General features: G+C 32.4%; 3 protein-coding genes and 1 pseudogene across 3 annotated transcripts; 3 read left to right on the top strand and 1 right to left on the bottom strand.

Annotated features, from left to right (window-relative positions):
• The first annotated feature begins 2,534 nt into the window (after positions 1-2,534).
• LOC148191542 (putative CoA ligase CCL8) lies at positions 2,535-9,172 on the top strand. Its single transcript, XM_088102518.1, has 17 exons — positions 2,535-3,062; positions 3,894-4,063; positions 4,318-4,470; positions 4,593-4,785; positions 4,887-4,978; positions 5,232-5,303; positions 5,441-5,491; positions 5,624-5,731; positions 6,007-6,105; positions 6,268-6,360; positions 6,487-6,564; positions 6,919-7,023; positions 7,365-7,455; positions 7,762-7,835; positions 7,974-8,150; positions 8,666-8,719; positions 8,832-9,172. The coding sequence occupies exons 1-17, from the start codon at positions 2,894-2,896 to the stop codon at positions 8,874-8,876; spliced, it is 1,824 nt and encodes a 607-aa protein (XP_087958644.1). The 5' UTR covers positions 2,535-2,893; the 3' UTR covers positions 8,877-9,172.
• Positions 9,173-10,215: 1,043 nt separating this feature from the next.
• Positions 10,216-13,422, top strand: LOC124842023 (ruvB-like protein 1). Its single transcript, XM_047318437.2, has 12 exons — positions 10,216-10,376; positions 10,463-10,651; positions 10,763-10,894; positions 10,979-11,128; positions 11,316-11,471; positions 11,600-11,734; positions 12,005-12,070; positions 12,153-12,259; positions 12,514-12,613; positions 12,696-12,787; positions 12,864-12,933; positions 13,034-13,422. The coding sequence occupies exons 1-12, from the start codon at positions 10,287-10,289 to the stop codon at positions 13,121-13,123; spliced, it is 1,377 nt and encodes a 458-aa protein (XP_047174393.1). The 5' UTR covers positions 10,216-10,286; the 3' UTR covers positions 13,124-13,422.
• A 1,572-nt stretch (positions 13,423-14,994) lies between these two features.
• LOC148191541 (uncharacterized) lies at positions 14,995-15,671 on the top strand (annotated as a pseudogene).
• A 187-nt stretch (positions 15,672-15,858) lies between these two features.
• LOC148191540 (protein NRT1/ PTR FAMILY 1.2-like) lies at positions 15,859-19,299 on the bottom strand. Its single transcript, XM_088101545.1, has 5 exons — positions 19,164-19,299; positions 18,941-19,058; positions 18,641-18,858; positions 17,365-17,912; positions 15,859-16,930 (listed from the first exon to the last, which is right to left on the bottom strand). The coding sequence occupies exons 1-5, from the start codon at positions 19,164-19,166 to the stop codon at positions 15,988-15,990; spliced, it is 1,830 nt and encodes a 609-aa protein (XP_087957671.1). The 5' UTR covers positions 19,167-19,299; the 3' UTR covers positions 15,859-15,987.
• Between the last annotated feature and the right edge of the window lie 1,299 nt (positions 19,300-20,598).

The following is a 20,598-nucleotide window of genomic DNA, read 5'->3' as shown; positions in this document are numbered from 1 at the left end:
CCATTTTGCTCAGGTAGGTGCTTTTCTATGCACTTTTACTTTCTGATATGGGTGTCTGTTTAAACTGAGTTCTTGGTACGAATATACCTGTGGATTTCATTGCTTAATTTCCATATCAATTTCTAAAGTTTTCTGTGTTCAAGTCTTAACTTCCAGAATTTGTCATTAGAATTTATCATTATTATGCGGTTTTGATTATGAAATCGAAGTTACTATATCACATGTTTTTGAATATCTGAATGTTCATCTTGATGATGGTTTATTTTAAATATTTGTTCGACCAAACTGAAAAGTTATCTGGAGTTGAATATTTAAATGTTTGTATTGTTTGTTTTAAATATTTGTTTAGTCAAACTGAAAAATTATTTACAGAAAACATTTTAATATCAAAATCAGTGAAGATTTGGTCATTTTAGTAATCAATACATATAAACTACTTTTTTATTTTAAATATAAATTTATAATTTTTGAAATAAATTTGGTATTAGAGATGATTTAATTGTAATTTAATTATTAATAATCATACTTTATTCTAAATTAATTCATGTTAAAAGTAATTGACCGTTTGGTTCAAAATGATACATGATTATCTTATTGTATAGATATATTTCTATGTTATGTTTATAACATGACGTATTTTCAGAATATTTTCTACACCCCTTTTAATAAAGTTCTGTTGGTTGTGACCACCATCAAGAAATAATGTCAGGTGATGAAAAGGCAGCAATTGACTTATTTTCGTGGTCTAAAATATAATATAGTTAGTTCTGATAATTTACTTTGACTTCAATTTTTGTGTCTGTTATTTGAACATTGGTTTTGGGCTCTATTGCAATATGTAGCCATTTAAACCAACGTCAATTATATTGGATGCATCGAAAGCTAAACAAGGTAAAACTATTAGGTACACAACCAAAACAAAATAAAGCTACAGTTATAAAATTACAAATAAAAACTGTATTTTTATATATGTATTATTAACCCGTTCTCATTCCCACATAGAAAAAGTGAAGGAAACAAATTGTAAAAAATAAATGTGAGATCGAACATATTTATCCGTAAAACATATTTATTAATTTTTGGGATGTAATTAGGTCTATTAATTCTAATTAAAAATTTATTTCGAAATTTATAAATACAGAGATCAAATAAAAAGATAGATGATTGTATTTATTTTAAATTTAAGACTTTAATGTGATAATCAATCGGAATAACTGACTTTAACGTCTGAATGTTTTTAACATATAATTAGTTAAGGGTTAAATATGTTTTCGTCCCTCTTTCAAAGTAAGATGTAATTTGGTCCTCATTCTTTTTGAAACGTTTGTTTTAGTCCTCGAAATTTTGGTTTTAGTCCTCATTTGTTGCTAAATGAGGACCAAATTTTTAAACAGTTTTTTAGTTTTCGATGACTAAAATGAACGTTTCGAAAAGAATGATGACCAAATTGTACCTTACTTTGAAACAGGAACAAAATCCAGAAACGGCCAATAATTTAGGGACTAAAAACATATTTAACCCATTAGTTAATTTAGAGTTTAAAGACATAGAAAAAAACTAAAAATAACTTTGTAACGAAAACTTACAACAAAATTAAAAGATTAAGATTAAAAAAATTTGTGAAAGAATATTTTGATGGTGATTCTTAATCCCATAGCCGTCGTATTAAAGTTATCGATTTTCAGTCAACTGAAATTTCCACACGGTTTCTTAAAAACATGGATCATGAAATGTCATAGCAATCAATAAATAACCCCTTCAATCTGTCTCTACTAACACGAGATAATCCGAAAAAGTTCATTGTATTCTCTACGCTAACTACTCTCCTTAATGACGTGGTAGATAAGCATTGAGATTTGCAACCACATTTGAGAACCTATTGCTTTTGGGGTCAGAAATTTTGGGCCCTTCTAGTCGCGAGAAGCTAGAATAGCAAACTGACACAACGTTTAAAAAAATGGAATCCGTTCTGCACATGCTTCTTTCTTCTGCATTTTTTATTGCAGAATTGCATGAAAGATACATTAACACAAGGCACGAACCTTCTTTCAGTAACTTCTACAAATGATCAAACATCAAACATCGCTTCGACCACAGAACACCTAACATTTGGGACAACCTTATATAATGTTACGTTGAATTTTTACCTAAATAGATCGTATAAGAAACAAACCAAAAAATCAAAAAATCAGTAAATAAGTATAACCCACTGGTCCAAATCTCGAAAAATCTAATGGAAGACTTCCCACATAAAAAAAAGATCAAATCTTTCGGGTCAAAATAAACGCATGTGAATGTCAGTGTGGCCCACTATTATTTTATTCATTTAATAAAATTAAAAATTTGGTGGGCTCGTCTTCGATTATACACATCATTACTACTACGTATTAGTATTGTTTTATGCTAATTCTTGTGTATATTCTAGTTGTACTTTTGATTATATATATAACAAAAAATTCAGTTTTTGTTCGTGTACTGTGATAAATCCTACCCTACCAGAGAAGAAAAAGAAATCTTTTGTTTCTCTACCACAAAAAATCCTATCATCGAAAAGGGCAGCCGAAGTACGAGATGTGGTAACAAGTTGCAAGGTGTGACGTACAATCATGTTCACGTTAAAATCATGGTAACAAGGGTCTCCAGAAGCAGGAAACAATTAGCAGAAAGCCCCCAAAACAGAGGAAACCCAGAAATATTAAATAAGAAACAGTGGTGGAATTGGAATTGAATAAGGCGTATTACAGTCTCGGAAATTGCCACATTTGACTTAGAAGAAGACAAATTAAGGTGGTAAAAGATCGAACGTGCGGAAAAAGAATTTGGAGCACGCCGTTTGCATTCCACCTAACTCCACCGCTCAGTTAGCTGGTCACAATATCAACCAGTCACCTAAATGAGTCGCTCATTGAAAGCTTTCAACAAACACCTTACTCTCCTCCCTCTCCCTCTACACCTACGCTCTTCTTCTGCCCATCCCTTCATAACTTCCTCTTCTTTCCCTCTTTTCCCACATCACGTTTCCTTCCCCAGGTTCTCTTTCTCTCACCTTCGTCCACTCTCCTGTGAGTTTCTCTTTCTCTCTGTTTCGTTCTTCGCACTCAAATTCACTTTCTTACTGTTTTGAACGTCATGTTTTTGCTTTTGGGGATTTTTTCTTCTGGGGATCACTGTTTTGTTTTTTTCTTTTCTTCTTTCAACTGGGTTATAAGACACATGAAAAAAAATTCTGTCTTGAACTTGAATTTGATGGAATATATTGTTGGGGTATGTCACTACTGCATGCAGAAGTAAAGGGTGTCTTTTCCCTTTCTCTCTCCTTTTTTTTTCGAAGGTAATTTTATTTTGATCTGAATGTACTGTATTCTGGGTGTGAAGTACAACTTTTGATGGAAACTGTTTGTTGCGTTCTACTCTGTTTGTTTATGTTCTATCTGTTAGTTAACATCATGCATTAGCACACGGAGTTTGGATTTTTTTAAAAGCAAAGAGTATCTAAGAATAGATGTTATTACGAAGTATCTTGTTTGTGTTAAGTAGCGTTTTGGCTTTGTATCTTTTGATTATTGATGAAGTTGTAGCGTGCCTAGTACCGTGAAAACCTGGTTATTGCTTTATGGACCTTGGGTCTAAACATGTTGGTGTCCAGGAAGATCAGGAGCTTTAAACACGAAAAATGAGGTTATCTTGACTTGTTATGAATTATGACCTTATGGTAGTGATGTTGCTGTGCTTGGAAATTTAGAAGGACCATCTTGCTTGTGATTATCTAGTCACCTCTGGAAAAAACCAAACTGATATTATGGTTGTTCAGTAGTTTACATCAAGTGGAATTTATTTAATGTCTAATAAATCCATCGGTAAATGTTCTTTGACTGTTTCTTCCTTTTATATAGCATCTGCACCTGCTACATTAATGGAGGTGGTGAAAGCAATTGCTAGGCAAGAACCTGCAGCTCATGAAAATGTTGCTATCAGAGCTGATCAGAAGAGTTATAGTTACAAGGAACTCCTATCATCAGCACAGCAGATATCTAATCTCTTGTGTGCCAGTGATGCACGGGAGGTGAGTTACCCCTTACAATTCCCTTACTATTCTGTTGCTAGAACAAAGCCTTCACAGGGGAAACTAAGAAAAAGCTTGAAAGTAGGTGACATAATGTTCTCAATAATAAAGCACAGTTTTTTTATTCTATTCAGATCTGCTAAAAATGGAAGATTAACAAAAAATTTCCTCTGTTGCTTGGCATTCGTGTGTAGTACTACATTTGTGAATATGTTTAAAATGTTGACTAAATTCTAAGTGGTATCGAAACCCAGGGAAATCTTGGTGGAGCTCGAATAGGAATTGTAGCCAAACCTTCTGCTGAATTTGTTGCTGGAATAATTGGGATTTGGCTCAGCGGAGGTGTTGCTGTTCCCCTTGCAACCAGCTATCCAGAAGTAGAGCTCTTGTATGTGATTGATAATTCGGTATGTGTTGGACTGTCTTTTCTTTTTTAATTTAGCTATTTAATTATTCTACACCACCTTCGTGCTTTACTTCTGCTTTGTGGATTAAATCTTAATAGAAGTTTGATATAATATGGCTGTAGGATATATCTGCAATACTGAGTACTGAAGAGCATAGCGAATTAATGCAAAGCGTAGCCAATAAAAGCTCTTCCAAGTTTTTTCATCTTCCATCTGTTGTCAACATTTCTTCAGAGAAAAGCAGAAATGGACACTCACAGAATGGGAAAGTTCACGAAGACAGGATTTTCTTGGATGATATCATAGGAGGATCAAGTAAGAAAATCAGTTTCAGCTTTTATAAATGGATTCGGTAGAGTCTTTCACTAGCAATCTGTTGACATTTCTTTCTTTGTTTTTCATATCCTTTGGCATAGGTGAAGATGATCCAGCACTGATTTTGTACACCAGTGGGACTACAGGTAAACCTAAGGGAGTTGTTCATACACACAAAAGCATCATTTCCCAGGTATGCTCCATGTTTATCTCTTGTTACGTTTATTACATAGAATTGAAAGTTTCATCATATTCTAAAATAAAATCCTCTTCCTGAACACGGGATCTGTGATTGAGCAAATTGGATATTATCAACTAATCAATGAAATACTGTATGATTTTTAATATATAATCCCTGTCGACTTAAGCTTGTCAGTCCAACTCACCTTGTTATTTACTTTGTAAATATATATATATATATATTTTAATTCTGGCTTTGATTTTAGGTCCAAACTTTGGCAAAATCATGGGAGTACACGTCTGCTGACAAGTTTCTGCATTGTCTACCACTACATCATATCCTTGAAAGTTTCTTTGTATACATTGTTCAATAATTTTCAAATTATTTAAAACATAATATCATCTTTAGTATGTTTGCAAAAATATGATTTGGGATATCTTTATTATGTCAATCCTTAACGTATATGGTATACATGTTCATGGGCTATTCAATGGTTTAATGGCCCCTCTCTATTCAGGTTCCTCGGTAAGATACTCTCTTCACTTGTGCTTCCAAAGAATATACAACTAGAAAATAAAAATCTTAACTTATCTTCAAAATAGATAGTATCCATTTTAAACAAATTTATGTGGCTAATAATCTATTGTGTTGTTGAAGGTTGAGTTTTTGCCAAAATTTAGTGTGAGGGGAGTTTGGCAGAGATGGCGTGAGTCATATCCAACTGATGGTTCTAAGGCTGACGATGCTATAACAGTGTTCACTGGAGTAAGTATAATTCTTATTAGCATTGCTCTCATATATATAATATATCATATGTTTCGTTCTCATGGTACCTTGGCTGAGAAAATAACGTTTACATATATAAACATACAAAAATAGCATCTATAAATTGTAGGCCATTTGATGGTGTTCTATGTTATGTACTATGCTATGCACAGTTTGTTCATTTAGAATTCATTTGTACACTATTTGCTATTGACAGTATTTGCTATGATGAGAATGGGTGATCTGATTATACTTTAATCATTTTTTAAATGAAGGTTCCAACTATCTATGCCCGATTGATACAAGGTTATAATGCAATGGATTCTGAGCTTCAACGTGTTTCAGCATCTGCCGCAAATAACTTGCGTCTTATGGTAAGAAACAGAGTCACAGTAGCATGTGTTGAACAATTTTAAAGTAATGGTTTGTTCTTCAATTTTTAATATGTAACTCAGTAGTGTTGAAAATTGGCATGCACGGATATTGGCTACCGATTCAATATTAGAGATCTGATATATTGTCATGCTAATATTCAGATGTGTGGGTCCTCTGCGCTTCCACTACCTGTTATGCAAGAATGGGAAGTCATCACTGGGCATCGCTTATTGGAACGATATGGCATGACTGAAGTAAGTAATCTTTAGTTGAAGTCCTTCAACTTTGTACTGAATCATGTATATATTTTAATAGTTTTCTTATTCAATTTACAATGATCTTCTTAGAAGAATCTTATGGTATTATGTTAATGTTTCTAGTTTGTTATGGCATTGTCAAATCCATTGAAAGGTGAGCGCAAGCCAGGAACTGTGGGCAAACCATTTCCTGGTATAGAGGTTAGTTGATCTTGACGCTGTTCTCTGCTACTTGCCATCGAAAATTGGCTGTTTTATCTCTCATTCCACTACTGCATAATCTTTTTTTGATCAGATAGCCTAAACTACACTATAGAGACTTTAGTAACTAATGATCTGGCTCAAGTTTCAAATCAGGTTAAGGAAACTAAATTTATTGTTCTAAACACTGAATGAAGTGGTATATGACTGAAACTTGAAGGACACGTTCAAAGTTTACTTTGGCAAACGATTTGTACTAAAAACCTGGAGTTGTTGTCTCAAGTGTTATGGACACTCAATATGAAAAAAACACCCTATGGAATTTTAAGGCTGACATTTCTGTCTGCTTGACAGGTCAAGATCATTGCAGATGAAGATGGTGAGAATGACAACACTGCAATGGGTGAGCTTTGCGTTAAAAGCCCTTCATTGTTTAAAGAATATTATAAACTTCCTGAGGTACTTTCAAGTTCTTCTATTTAGTGATTCAGAAATCATCATTTAGTAATAATTATTACCTGTTCCTTTTACTTTTTATGCTCCTTCAAACTGTTAATGTTTATAAATAATGCATTACATGATGATTTATGTACATTATGCTACAATCTTTTCCTGTTATGCCCCACCACGACAGGCTGTAAGCAATTATTTGAGTAACACAAGTTCCAAAATACTAAAGATTGAACACAGTAAATGAATAGAATATTATTTCAGTTACCAAAAGTCCAAGATTCCTAATATAGGGAATGGTGAAAAGGATATCATACCTACTTCTGAGAAATTTTCATATATCCCTGCAGGTAACGAAGGAATCATTTACTGATGATGGATTCTTTAAGACTGGAGATGCAGTTACCACAGATGAAGACGGATATTACATCATTTTAGGACGTAAGGAAATTTATATTTCTCTATGTATGCTCATAAAAGTGAGAACTTTGAGTGCATCAAGTAGGACGGTTCTCATGCCTTAATAATTACATATCCAATTTTGAAATTTTCTAGATTTGTCCAAGTGATTTTCATTTTTCAAAACAAATATCACAACAAAACTAAGAGAAAAAAAATGCTTAAATTTGTGTACCTGTTTGCCAAAAACATTTGTCCCTAATCTGCATAAACAATAAGATAATACCTATTGTGATGGAAATAAAGCTAAAAATAACGTTGTGTACATTCTCTACGTGTTTCTAACAGGTACTAATGCTGATATAATCAAGGCTGGTGGTTATAAGCTGTCTGCATTAGAAATTGAATCAGTTATCATAGAGGCAAGTTGCTACCATTTCCTCATTATGGGTTGCTAGTTGTTATCAACCCCATGTATCTGTTACCTTTTTTTCCCTCCATGGAAGTATTGAATATAAGGGATGATATATGGATATTCACAATCAGAACACTTTTTGCAGCATCCAGCTATCTCAGAATGCTGCATTTTAGGATTACCAGACAATGACTATGGAGAGATTGTAGGTGCAATCGTTGTGCTACATGATGTTAAAGAGAAGAGAGATCAAGAATCAAAGCCTACTCTAAGCCTAGAAGAATTATCCACCTGGGCCAAAGACAAAATTGCACCTTACAAGGTATGACAACATAACCATTGTTTATTTTTATGTTGAAAGTTCCATATTGACTAGAGATAAAACCAATTTATAGAATATAAGTGGGTGTAAACCTTATCTTATAAGTCGGTTTTGTGGGGTTGAGTTAGATTTAAAGTCCACTTCTTAACATGATATCAGAGTTATGTTTAGGGTTTGTTGGAAGTCCCACGTTGACTAGAGATAAGGTCAATTTATAGTATACACCTCACCTCACAAACTGATTTTGTGGGACTGAATTAGGCCTAAAATCCACTTCTTAACATTTTATACATGTATAAGATACTCAAGATGAGTTCGAGAGATCAAAAGACAAAATCTTAAACTATATATCATATGATGGCAAATTATTCTAAAAATTCAATGCACTTTATTTATTTTTTGACTATTTCTCATACTAACCAAACAATTAAAATGCACCATATCTGTTTTTTCTTGGTGTTTTCTTTGCTGCTAATTACTTTGCTTTCTGATAATTTGTTTATTATTTTTGTCAGATTCCAACTAAACTAATCCTGTGGGAAAAACTCCCTCGCAATGCCATGGGGAAGGTAATTTACTTTGGCTTCTATCTTGTTCTTATGGACAGAATTTCCATTTTTTCACCTTGACATGCCTTCTGGGATGGAAAACTAGTTAATTGTTTCTCCTGTGAAATTTCAGGTAAATAAAAAGGAGCTGAAGAAGCTGGTGGTTTCAGAACAGTGAACACCATTTGAGCTTTATTCACTGGTCAAAGTTTAATGTTCTGAAGCCAGTTTTTTAAGATGGTGGAAATCTCAAATAAAATTTCACCAATTATTTATTGAAATAGAAACCTTTGTATTCTCTCATTTATTAAGTTCAATAAGTTTTAGCATATTATGAGAGGTAGATAAAAGAAAAGAAAATTATCATTAAGCTTAGCAATTTAGCTTTATTTATGAAGGTGATTGATTGAATGTATTTAACGAAAAACATTCATTATAAGAAAAAAATAATGTAATGTTTAGCTATTCACTTCATTTAGTACTCTCTTTGTCTGTCTTTCAGTATCTAAGTTTATTTCTATTGTAAAATGGAATGAGTTATTGGAAGGATTCTATGGAAATTGTTAATAATATATGCTTCTCATGCTAATAATTGTTTCTTTATAAATATAGAAGCTTATTTTTTATAATTAATTTATTTTTATGTCAAATGATGGAATGTGTTCAAATATCATTATTTTATAATAAAAAAAGCTTTTATTTTATATACTTTTTGTATGAATAACTGTAAAACATATTTATATTTATTTAATAAATATTAGAAGGATATTTTGGTATTTTTAAAATAAAAGGAAAATAATATAAAAAAAGATAGTGTGAAATAAATATAAAAAAATTATGTGTGAAAAATGCACCTTTACATGCTCTCAACTTTGGGCTCATTGAGGTGGGAAACTTGTTATTACACCTGATGTTTTTCTCCTGCACTCCCACAAACGTGAACATTTTTATTTTGTCCTTGTCATAAAAAAGTTTGTGCAATTCATAATAGGCTATGAAATCCTGAAGCCAATTTCAGATTCCACGAGTCACTGTTTTCTTTTGAGAAAAAATGATTTAATCTAAAATAAACTTTTGGAAATTACTTTCACATTGTATAATTTAAAAGTAACTTTCGGAATTAATTTCACAGTGTAATTTAGAACTGACTTCTCAATACGAAAGTTTATTCAGTACTGTATAATTTAAAAATATTTTAAAATTTTATTACAGATTAGACAATTCAAAAGTTATTTTTTAAAAAATAGTTGATTTTCGAATTCTACAATTTAAAATTAACTTTTAAATTTTAAATTAGAAAGATATTATTCACAAACAGTTCTAGATTCTACCATTGGAAAAAATTTCAATAGTTTATATAAGGGCGCAGGAAGAAATATACGGAGGTGCATGAAGAAGCTGCCATAAAGAAAAGAGAGTAAAGCCAGTTTATGTAAATGGGCCTGGGTTTATGTATATGGGCCTGGGTTAGTCCATGGCCCAGTGAATTGATGTTGTTCTTCCCTTGTTTTCATTTCAAACGCGTTGTCTCTTTTCTTGCTGTTGCTCTGTGCCCGCTGCTGCAAAGTGCAAAACCTGAGAGAGAGAAATGGAGAAGATGAAAATAGAAGAGGTTCAGTCTACCACCAAGAAACAGCGTGTTGCTACTCATACTCACATCAAAGGCCTAGGGCTTGAGGTTCCTTCTCCTTCCTCTTTCTTCTCCTCTTCTGTGTTAGGTCTGCAATTTTCAGTTTCAATTTTAGTTTGATTATTGTTGTTCAGCCGAGTGGAAAAGCATCGCGTTTTGCCGCCGGCTTCGTCGGCCAAGTTGAAGCCAGAGAAGCTTCCGGTCTCGTGGTCGACATGATTCGCCAGAAGAAGATGGCCGGCCGTGCACTCCTTCTCGCCGGACCACCTGGAACCGGAAAGACTGCACTGGCACTTGGGATAAGCCAAGAGCTTGGCACCAAGGTTCAACACTCATTCTTCTGCTGTTTCTTTTTTTGCTTGAGGAAAAGAGACTATGCTGTTAGTGTCTTTAGCCTCCTTGTCACTGTTAATAAGGTTTATGCCACTCTGCAGGTGCCATTCTGTCCAATGGTTGGCTCTGAAGTGTACTCCTCAGAAGTGAAGAAGACTGAGGTTCTCATGGAAAATTTTCGACGGGCCATTGGTCTGCGTATAAAGGAAAACAAAGAAGTGTATGAAGGAGAGGTGAGTTTGTATCTGCTTTCTCTTATCAAAACTGGTTGTGCATTGTAAATATTGCTGTTGATATTTTTGCTGGTCTTGTGTAAGGTAACTGAGCTCACTCCCGAAGAAACTGAGAGTGTATCTGGTGGTTATGGTAAAAGTATTAGCCATGTGATAATTGGATTGAAGACAGTGAAAGGAACCAAGCAACTCAAGTTGGATCCTACCATATATGATGCCTTGATTAAGGAAAAGGTGAGGTTTATGATTTCCTCTTGCTCTTTGTGTGCTGCCATGTGTAAATGTGTAAATTAGTTAGTTATGAGTTATAAATTTATTTGGTTTATTTTGTATGGGGCTGTTTATTTTTAAAGGTATGTAATGTTTGTGTGAACAAATGTGTGATGTTTTTGATTTTGGGACTTCTGCATATGTGGTGCAGGTAGCTGTTGGGGATGTTATATACATTGAGGCAAATAGTGGCGCTGTAAAAAGGGTGGGTCGAAGTGATGCTTTTGCTACAGAGTTTGACCTTGAGGCAGAAGAGTATGTTCCACTTCCCAAGGGAGAGGTGCACAAGAAAAAGGAGATTGTTCAGGTATTTAATTTGAAACCAGTTTTGTATCAATGTAATGCCTAAAATTTTCTATTTCAGTATTATTATTATGATTACTATTATTATATATATTTCTGATCGCTTGTGATTTGAATTGCTTCTTCTTAAAGGATGTAACCTTGCATGATCTGGATGCTGCCAATGCACGACCTCAAGGGGGACAAGATATTCTGTCTCTTATGGGTCAGATGATGAAACCCAGGAAAACAGAAATCACTGACAAGTTGAGACAAGAAATTAACAAGGTATTTTCAGAACTTCTGATACAAGTTTCTAGTCTATTATTTAATTAGTTGTGGAAAAAATTAAGGTCTAAAAATGAGGTTTTCTCTTGACAATTTCTCCAAATACAGTCAATTGTCATTGGATTACCTATTTTTTCAGATGTTTTACACATAAATTGAAAATGTGATTGATAAGATTATACTAGTGAGTTATAACCAGAAAAAACCAAAGGTAAAAGAAAAGCGGGGATAATATGGAAACAAGAGGGTAACTGTTTTTGTTGGTGACAGGTTGTCAATCGATATATTGATGAAGGTGTGGCAGAGCTTGTACCTGGAGTTCTATTTATCGATGAGGTGACTGTCACTAAACTTCTCACTAACTAATTAGTGCATTACTAATGCATCTAAATAATTAAGTATTAATGCTTCTTTGCAGGTTCATATGTTAGACATGGAATGTTTTTCGTATTTGAATCGTGCTTTAGAGAGCTCCCTATCTCCAATAGTAATATTTGCTACTAATAGAGGAATATGTAATGTAAGGTACGATGAAAATAATGTTGTTTTTATAGTTTTGGTCTATATGTTAAATTTTGAAAAATCAAATGAATGCAGTGTGGTGATTAGTAGCTAGTCATTCTTGGCGTATTTGATGTTTAGGGAATTGACAATTTGACGTCAATCAATGTGAACTTCAAGTAAATGGTCATATTGATTAGTTGTTAGATTGGTATGGTTGGATTTTAATTATCTCACCTTGCTAAATTTGAGCATTATTGCCTGCTTTTTTTATACAGAGGGACTGATATGAGCAGTCCTCACGGCATACCTGTTGACCTACTGGATCGGTTGGTGATCATTCGAACACAAATCTATGGTCCTGCTGAAATGATACAGGTAGTATGACCTTTATATTTCTTTCGATATACTTTCAAGATTTGATATGTCCAAACATACATGCTACTTATCTGTGGAACAGATTCTAGCTATCCGTGCTCAAGTGGAGGAACTGGTGGTGGATGACGAGAGTTTAGCTTTCCTTGGGGAAATTGGACAACGAACATCTTTAAGGTCTGCACTCTAGATTGGCTGTTCTGCTATCCTATGCTTTTCCTTATGTTTCTTACATCTGTTGCTTCCTCATCAGGCATGCAGTTCAGCTGTTATCACCTGCCAGCATTGTAGCAAAAATGAATGGCAGAGACAATATATGCAAGGTAACAATGAAGTTGGACTATTTGATGTCAGCATTTGAAATACTGTTCACTACGTGCTTATCTCCAACTTAATGAATTATTATTATTGTGATATTAATAGGCGGATCTTGAAGAGGTTTGTTCGCTATATTTGGATGCCAAATCATCTGCCAGGTTACTTCAAGAGCAGCAGGAGAAATACATTTCGTAAGATTATTATTTTCAAACTGTTGCAAGAGCTGGTGGTTGGATTTTAATTACAACCGGTTTGCTTGTTGCTTCTCTGCTGTCCCCTGCATGATCCGAGACAATTGGTTCATAGAATTCATCTGGGTATTATTGATGGTAGCAGAAACCTGAGACAAGAAAACGAGTCACTGCATTAGAATCAAAGGGTTAAAGTGTGCTGTAATTTTTTTGCTGAAATCGTTTTTAGATTTTTTTTGTATGTTTTGACAACTGAAAACAGAAAGGCAACATGGAATGTAACGAGGCAGTTTATTTCCCCTATGTTTTCGATTCTTTTTCTTCTGCACTTCAAAATTCACTTCTGTTCATCGGACGTAATGGTATTAATTAACTTCTATCCCCTCAATTCTACAACTTTCTGCTTGGCTTTTGGAATATTTTAGGACATCCTTAGCAGTTGTGATAATTCCTGGACTTTCCATTGTGTTTATATAAACTGTTAAACTTAATTAATATATATATATATATATATATATATATATATATATATATATATATATCTAGGAATGTCTGTGTATTTATTGTTAACTTTCTGTTCTAATTGAAATTTATGGGCTCTTTTTATTCTAATTGTGTTTTCAATATTAAAATTTTAACTTGAGTTATTTCCTGTTGGAATTTTGGATTGTGGAATATAAGAGATATAATTTGGAGAATTTTCTTTTATTATTTTATTCATGTACTCTATAGATAAAGTAAAATGTGTTAGAATATTAAATATTTATAATATTTTAGTTTTCAAGTTTAAATATATAAGAAGTGAATATATTTTTAGTTTTATTTAAATAATATTTTGAAAGTATATCTTTTTTTTATAAAAACTAGTATAAAAAGAAAAATATTAAGTAAATATTCTAGTATATTCATTCATAAAGGTAAATACATAGTTACAATATTACCTTAAATCATTAGTTTATATTATAATTAAATTTTTAATTTGTACCGGCAAACAATTTTCTTACCATTGAACAACTTAAGTGTTAGTTATTAATCACAAAGTTTCATCACATAAACAAAACATACTTTTCAAAAATACTATCCTTATAAAAATAAACAATTATGACATGTAAATGTTAATAACTTTAACTAATATTTTTTTTTCTCTTCTTTAAGTAATTCTTTATTATTTTACTTTAATGAAATAAATTTTATAAATGTCGTCAGACGAAAATTAACTCTATTTATTCAATTTTAAAATATGTATTACACTTAACAAAAATATATCTTAACACCGATTTATTTATTGTAAACGAGATATTAAAATAAATTTAATTTCTAAAATATGCATATATCTTGTCATATTTTATATAATTAAGTTAATAAATAGATTTAATTATAAATGCACTCAAAAAATTCATTTGAATAAAAATTTAAATTTTTAGTTTTTATTATCTTGATGTTTTAAAAAAAATCAATATTAAAGTTCACCTGAACCTCGCCTGCTCTTTTTCTTTTTTTTTTTTTCACACTGTTTTCAACCATTAAAAAAAGTTCACGTGAAACTCGCTCCCTTAAAAGAAAATCTTAGCACCATAAGACTATCATTTAATAAACAAAGGTTAGAATAAACAAAAACAAAATTAAAGAATGTGAAAAATGCTATCTGTTCCATACACAAACTATTATTTCCACTAAATTTGTTTTTCCTTTTATTTGTTTTTTTCAAAAGCTTTTATCTCTCATTTAAACAAACCCTAGCTACGGACAGAACAATATATATTTATAGGCAAAACTACATTTCAATTCAAGTGGTTAGTAAATTAGGTTTTCAAACCAAATCTTCCATAAATAATCTGTTAAAGTAGTTATATAAAAAAGGGGGAAATTAGAGCTATGTATATTTTTCCCTTTTCCCCTTCAAAACTAATATTCAAAGTTCATTTCATAGAATTTCTTTGTGTTTCATTTTAAGCCTTTTTTCAGTTATGTTATGTCTGAATCCATCACTGTTCTAGCTTTTGTTTCTATAGGATGAAAGTGGAAACTGGCATGTGAGTGCAATAGCAACATTAGTAGACATGATTGGAAGTGCTGCTCCCTACACAGTTAACCAATGTCACCATGTCACTCTTGACTTGAATATCTCATACTACTCAATGGCAAAGGTTCAGGTAGTCTTGTGTTCATGTTGACATCTAAATATCTTTGGTTTTTGTGAATTTTTGAAGACTTTTGCATCCTTGAGTCCAATTTCTTTACTCACCAAATGCATTCATTAATTCTACCCGCCAACAATAGGAAGAGGTTGAAATAGAAGCAAAGGTTTAGGAAAGAAGGATGATTTAACTTCAGTGATTGTGGAAGTCAGGAAAAAGCAGAATGCAGAATTGGTTGCTCTACCATGTGAAAGTAAACTGTTTCAATCAACCTCATTCAAACTGACATGTTGTATACTCCTTCTATTATAGAAATTACTTTTAAACAATGAATATCATGTTCTCTTCCTTTAGTGCTAAGGTTAAAGTGAATAGTTTTCAAGCTTTGTGAGACAATGGATCAATTGTGTTTGGAATCATGGAAGGATCATTGGTACAGACGTTTGGAAATTCATCAGAGTATGCTTTAAAAGCCATTGTTTCATCCTTGGTTTTAATTATATTAGAGTAACAATTTTACTATGGAGAAAATATGCATCTTGACATACCAATACCGTTTATACATACATCAATAGCTGCTGATATCTGCAACCACTACACATATCAAAACATAAGTAGTGCATGTTCCTACAAAGTTCAACATCTCAACTTGTAAAGCATATACTTTTTCCATTGTTTTCACTAACTTTGACTACATTTTCAATAGACCCTCAATTATTCATTGTCAAATCTAGTTAACTCTTTTCACATTTAAGCCAATATCTTCTTCACTGACATGTGATGCCTTGCTCACAGTGCCATTTTGAGCTAATGGTTTCTCATTTGAATTCTTCTGGTTTCTCATTTGATCAATTGTGGGTCCATAAGCCCAGCTGCATACTAGATAATACAGTATATTAACAGCATTGAGTAGAGCAAGAAGCCAGTAGTACTTATCATAACGACCCTTGTTAATATTATCCAAAACCCATCCCTCTTTTCCTCCTCTTGAAGTAACATGTTCCACAGTGCTGAATATGAAACTAGATAAAAAGTTTCCTGCAGCCATTCCAAGTCCAAAAAGGCAAGATGCAATGCTTGACATAGTTCTAGGAAACTCTGTGTAATAGAACTCATTTTGGCCTATGGCATTGAATGCTTCAGCCAAGCCTGCCAAGAAAAGTTGAGGAACAAGCCACATTCCAGACATATTCAACACTGCATTCATGTCATTAACATGTCTCTCCCTGATTGCTCTACTTCTCCTTGTAGTCTCCACAATTGCTGCAGTTGCAAAGTGGAGTAAAGAGAAACCCAACCCAATTCCCATTCTTCTCTTGGCACTGATCCTAACAGGTTTTCCTACAATCTTTGACGCTAGAGGAATAATGGCACGATCGTAAAGAGCCACCCAGAGAAATATTGTAATCACCAAGACTACAGAAAAAGAACCTGCTGGAACTTCAAATTTAGAAGTGATGTGCCTTTTGAGGGATTTAGCTTGCAGTATTCCAAAAGATCCTCCAATGTTAACTGACACCATGATCCCTGTAGACCACAGTGGAATCACTTTCATGATAGCTTTTAGTTCTTCCACTTGTTCTATTGTGCAGAGACTCCACGGATCCGAGGCTGATCCATCACTGGCTATATCCTTTTCAGGATCTTGAATTATGCAAGCTTTATTCAGAAACCTGGAAAATAAAGCATTGCAAGAAGTTCATAATTTTTTTGATACAGTGAACAAGCACAACATAACATGTTAAAATAGAATAAGGATAGCATGACAAACGTTGACATTCATTTGACATACCTAACAAGGATAAATGATCTTAAAAGAATGATTTTTTTTTGTAGTTTTTCGAAAAGAAAAATTTTCTTGACACACTTAAATTTTTTACATTCATTTGTCACTATCTTTATTCACTTTTTTTTTTCTTGGAAAAATACAAAACTTTACACTTTTATGACCATTTTATCTTTATATCCTGTGTGAAAAGTGTGTCTTGGTACCATTTTTCTTTCAAAAAATAATAAAATAAGGAAGGGCAGTGTCATAAAAAAAAGTTATGAGTCAAATTATCATCTTTCTATAAGGATAAGATAACGATAGTGTTATGTTATCGACCTTAGTTTTTCATCAGGAGCAAGAAGATCAGAGTCCTTCCTACGATGGTACATTTCAACTGAGTTACTTGGTGGTAAAGGAAGCTTCCGGTTCTTGTAGGCCACAACGATTACCTGTGCTAGGCCAGTGATTAAGCTGCCCTGAACTTTGTGCTTTACATAAAGTGGAGAAGCAATGAAAAAAGATAAAGTGGACATGAACATAAGTGCTGCTGGAACTCCAAAACCCAGTTTCCACCCAAAATGATCTTGGATATACACTATGACTGTAAGGGCTATTATGACAGCAAAAGCTGTAAAAGCATAATACCAGCTGAAAAATGTTTCTAACACCCTTTGGTTTCTGGGGTTATCCTTTTTGTTGACCTGGTCTGCACCAAATGGCATGGAACATGCAAGACCACCATTTCCAAGAGACATGAGAGCAAAGGAAGAGATTAGCATTGTCATTTGCCCAGTTGTTGCTGATTTACATCTTTCAGGTTCTTGATTGCAAGGAAGAGGCCGAGCTTGTGGAACCATCGCTGTTAGCCACAACAGTGACATTCCCTGTTGAAAGAACAAAACAAGCTTTGATTAAAACCAACTTATTTTAACTGTTTTGAATGTCTTGTAATCCTCAAAGTGCGATCGAGTTTTTCACAGAATAGAAATGAATGTGCACCAGGCTTGCATTTTGTTATAAGTTCATTAAAGATATAAAATGTTGTTAATGTAGTCTTATATTTCGTGCAGAAGGATCTGCTTATAGCTATCTTTTACGTTGAAAAGATCATGCAGGTGTGAATTTATATATTTTTATCATAAATGAAATGGCTTCAGCCTTCACATTTCTGCTCATGCCAGTATATAATTGAAGTCTGCAAAATAATCATTAAATTCATGGAAGAGTAGGTACACTCACAAGATACAACACTAATGAAAATTGAGTCTAATCAAGTAAAAAATTGATATCATTTTCTACTCCAAACCTTAAGTAATGGGTTAACGGATCTTCACTACTTTCTCATTTATATTAAATATGAGACTTGGACTTAAACTTGGATTCTCAACATCTTATACATCCTTTGTGCACACTTTTTGTGCATACTTTTTTATTGAAAAATGATTCTTTATACTTATATTTTTACGATCATTTTATTATTATATTCTGTTAAATATACTTAAAAGTATGTTATAGTACCATTGCTCCTGTTTATTACAGACATTAAAACTAAGGGTCCAAAAGCTGAAAGTGAATTCAGAAGAGGAAGAGCTTAAAGGAAGATGAAAAGTACCAGAAAAGTGATGGTGGATCCTAACCCAACAGAGAGAAATCGACCCAAGTAAGAATCAGCAATGAAAGCACCTATGAGTGGTGTGATATTGCTTGTTGCAGAGGACAATAGAAGCACTTGAGTTGCTTTGGCTAAATGAAAGTGGTAACTCCCCATCAAATACACTATCATGTTTGGCAGAAGACCAAATGTTGCAACTCTTGCAAGTGCCTCATTTGCTGCAACACAAACAACCAAAACCAAAAAGAATGAAATCCATCACCAAAAACCAAACCAATGTGAAACAAAAACAAAGTTTACCCATGATGAAAGGCATGGTAACAAAACCACCCTTTTCCTTTTGTGGTCGTTGAATGTGTTCTGATACCATTTCAACTTCTCTTGAACAAAGCTCCACCTGCTTCTCCATTGCTGCCTCCTTCACAATGCAAACAAAGAAAACACAGTTTGGAGCTCTTAAGTACCAGTTTTCATGCAGCAGATAAAGATGTCAGAACTTGCAAGAGGGTCGAATCGAACTTACCATGTTTCTGTTTCTGTTTCTGTGTGTCTCTGTTACAACATGTTACTTATAGCAAACATTTTCTATGTTATCACTGTCTCACGATACTTACAATGTATGAGGTAATGTTAATAATGCTTTTGTTCATCAGATGCAGATGCACCATATTTTCACTATTTCTTTTAAATGCTAATAGTCATATTTATCAAGTAAATGTCAAACTTTCTGACTTTAATCAACTATGGGGCATGAATTTTCTTACATTCACAAAAGAATTGTAACATTTTTAATTGTTTTAATTATTTTATATCTCTAATTCAATGTGAAATGTTTTTTATTCTTACTTATAATTATTAGAAAATTTATAATTGATTTATTATTTATCATACATATTTTAATATCTTCTGATAAATAAAAATTTGAGCTCTGTACATGAGACAAAACAAAAGAATCTATTTGATGTTCATAAAAAAACTAAAAGCATTTATAAATATAAAATCAGTGAGAAATAAAAGAAGTCTACTTTACCTAAAACATTGTGAAAAGGACATGAAAGGAAAGTTTGTAATTTTGCTAGTGTTTTGGAATCTTGTGATCATCCCATCTTTATGTTGTTGTCTACTTTGGATTTCAGAAGGCAAATATGTAGTGCGTTACACTTGGCCTTTCCTCTTTAAAATGCATTATATATATTACTAGACTAAAAAACTTTTTTGTAAAATTATTATTCATTTCCAAAATAATATAGCCACTCTTACTTTTTTTTAGTTTAATTAAACTATTTAAGTGAAATTTTATAAGTATGTTTTAATATCCATTGAGATAATATTATTAAAGGAAAATATAGAGTAGTTGAGATATTGTTTGGAGTTTTCAGGATGTGTTCATTTGAGAGGGAGAATGAGTGAATAAATTTGAAAAAATAGAAAAAAAATTGTAATGTTATTTGAATTAAGGAAAATATTGAGTGATTTGAATGCATTTAAGATAAAAGTTGTATAGAATGTGATAAATACAACAAATTAAAAAATATTTTAATAAATAAAATTAAATAACTATTGTTTTATTATGGAAAATAGATGTGATATAAATATCCTTAAATTCATTAAAACAAATAACATATACACTTCCAAATCCATCTATTTTCACATTACATCAATAATTACAAACATGTATTTAATATTGTTTTGAAAATAATGTATATTTAAATTACCTTTTAACATTGATTCTAAAATAATGTGAGTAGGGACAAATCTTAGAAGGTCTACTAGAGAGTTTTGATTTCCAATTTTTTTCCACATATAAAAATTAATATATAAATATATTTTTAAAATTTTAATATATTTTATATATTTGACATTCTCAAAATTTATATATATTTATTTTGACACTTCTAAAAATATTTTTTTAAAATTTGTCTAAGATATATTGAAAGTTCTCAATCAAAGTATAAAAG

Source organism: Vigna umbellata, chromosome 11, assembly GCF_029865625.1.
Source record: "Vigna umbellata cultivar VRB3 chromosome 11, Vumbellata_1.0, whole genome shotgun sequence".
Lineage (NCBI taxonomy): Eukaryota > Viridiplantae > Streptophyta > Magnoliopsida > Fabales > Fabaceae > Vigna > Vigna umbellata.
This window is presented reverse-complemented; position numbering and strand designations above follow the sequence as displayed.

Excerpts from the sequence above, each read along its gene's own strand:
- LOC148191542 (XM_088102518.1), top strand. The coding sequence starts at position 2,894 with ATGAGTCGCTCATTGAAAGCTTTCAACAAACACCTTACTCTCCTCCCT. Across the intron at positions 4,979-5,231 it reads ACAAAAGCATCATTTCCCAG|GTCCAAACTTTGGCAAAATC; the intron begins GTATGCTCCATG and ends CTTTGATTTTAG. Across the intron at positions 8,151-8,665 it reads ACAAAATTGCACCTTACAAG|ATTCCAACTAAACTAATCCT; the intron begins GTATGACAACAT and ends TATTTTTGTCAG.
- LOC124842023 (XM_047318437.2), top strand. The coding sequence starts at position 10,287 with ATGGAGAAGATGAAAATAGAAGAGGTTCAGTCTACCACCAAGAAACAG. Across the intron at positions 10,652-10,762 it reads GCCAAGAGCTTGGCACCAAG|GTGCCATTCTGTCCAATGGT; the intron begins GTTCAACACTCA and ends GCCACTCTGCAG. Across the intron at positions 12,071-12,152 it reads GAGTTCTATTTATCGATGAG|GTTCATATGTTAGACATGGA; the intron begins GTGACTGTCACT and ends GCTTCTTTGCAG.
- LOC148191540 (XM_088101545.1), bottom strand. Across the intron at positions 18,859-18,940 it reads TACCATGCCTTTCATCATGG|CAAATGAGGCACTTGCAAGA; the intron begins GTAAACTTTGTT and ends TTTGTGTTGCAG. Across the intron at positions 16,931-17,364 it reads GCTCCTGATGAAAAACTAAG|GTTTCTGAATAAAGCTTGCA; the intron begins GTCGATAACATA and ends TTTATTTTCCAG.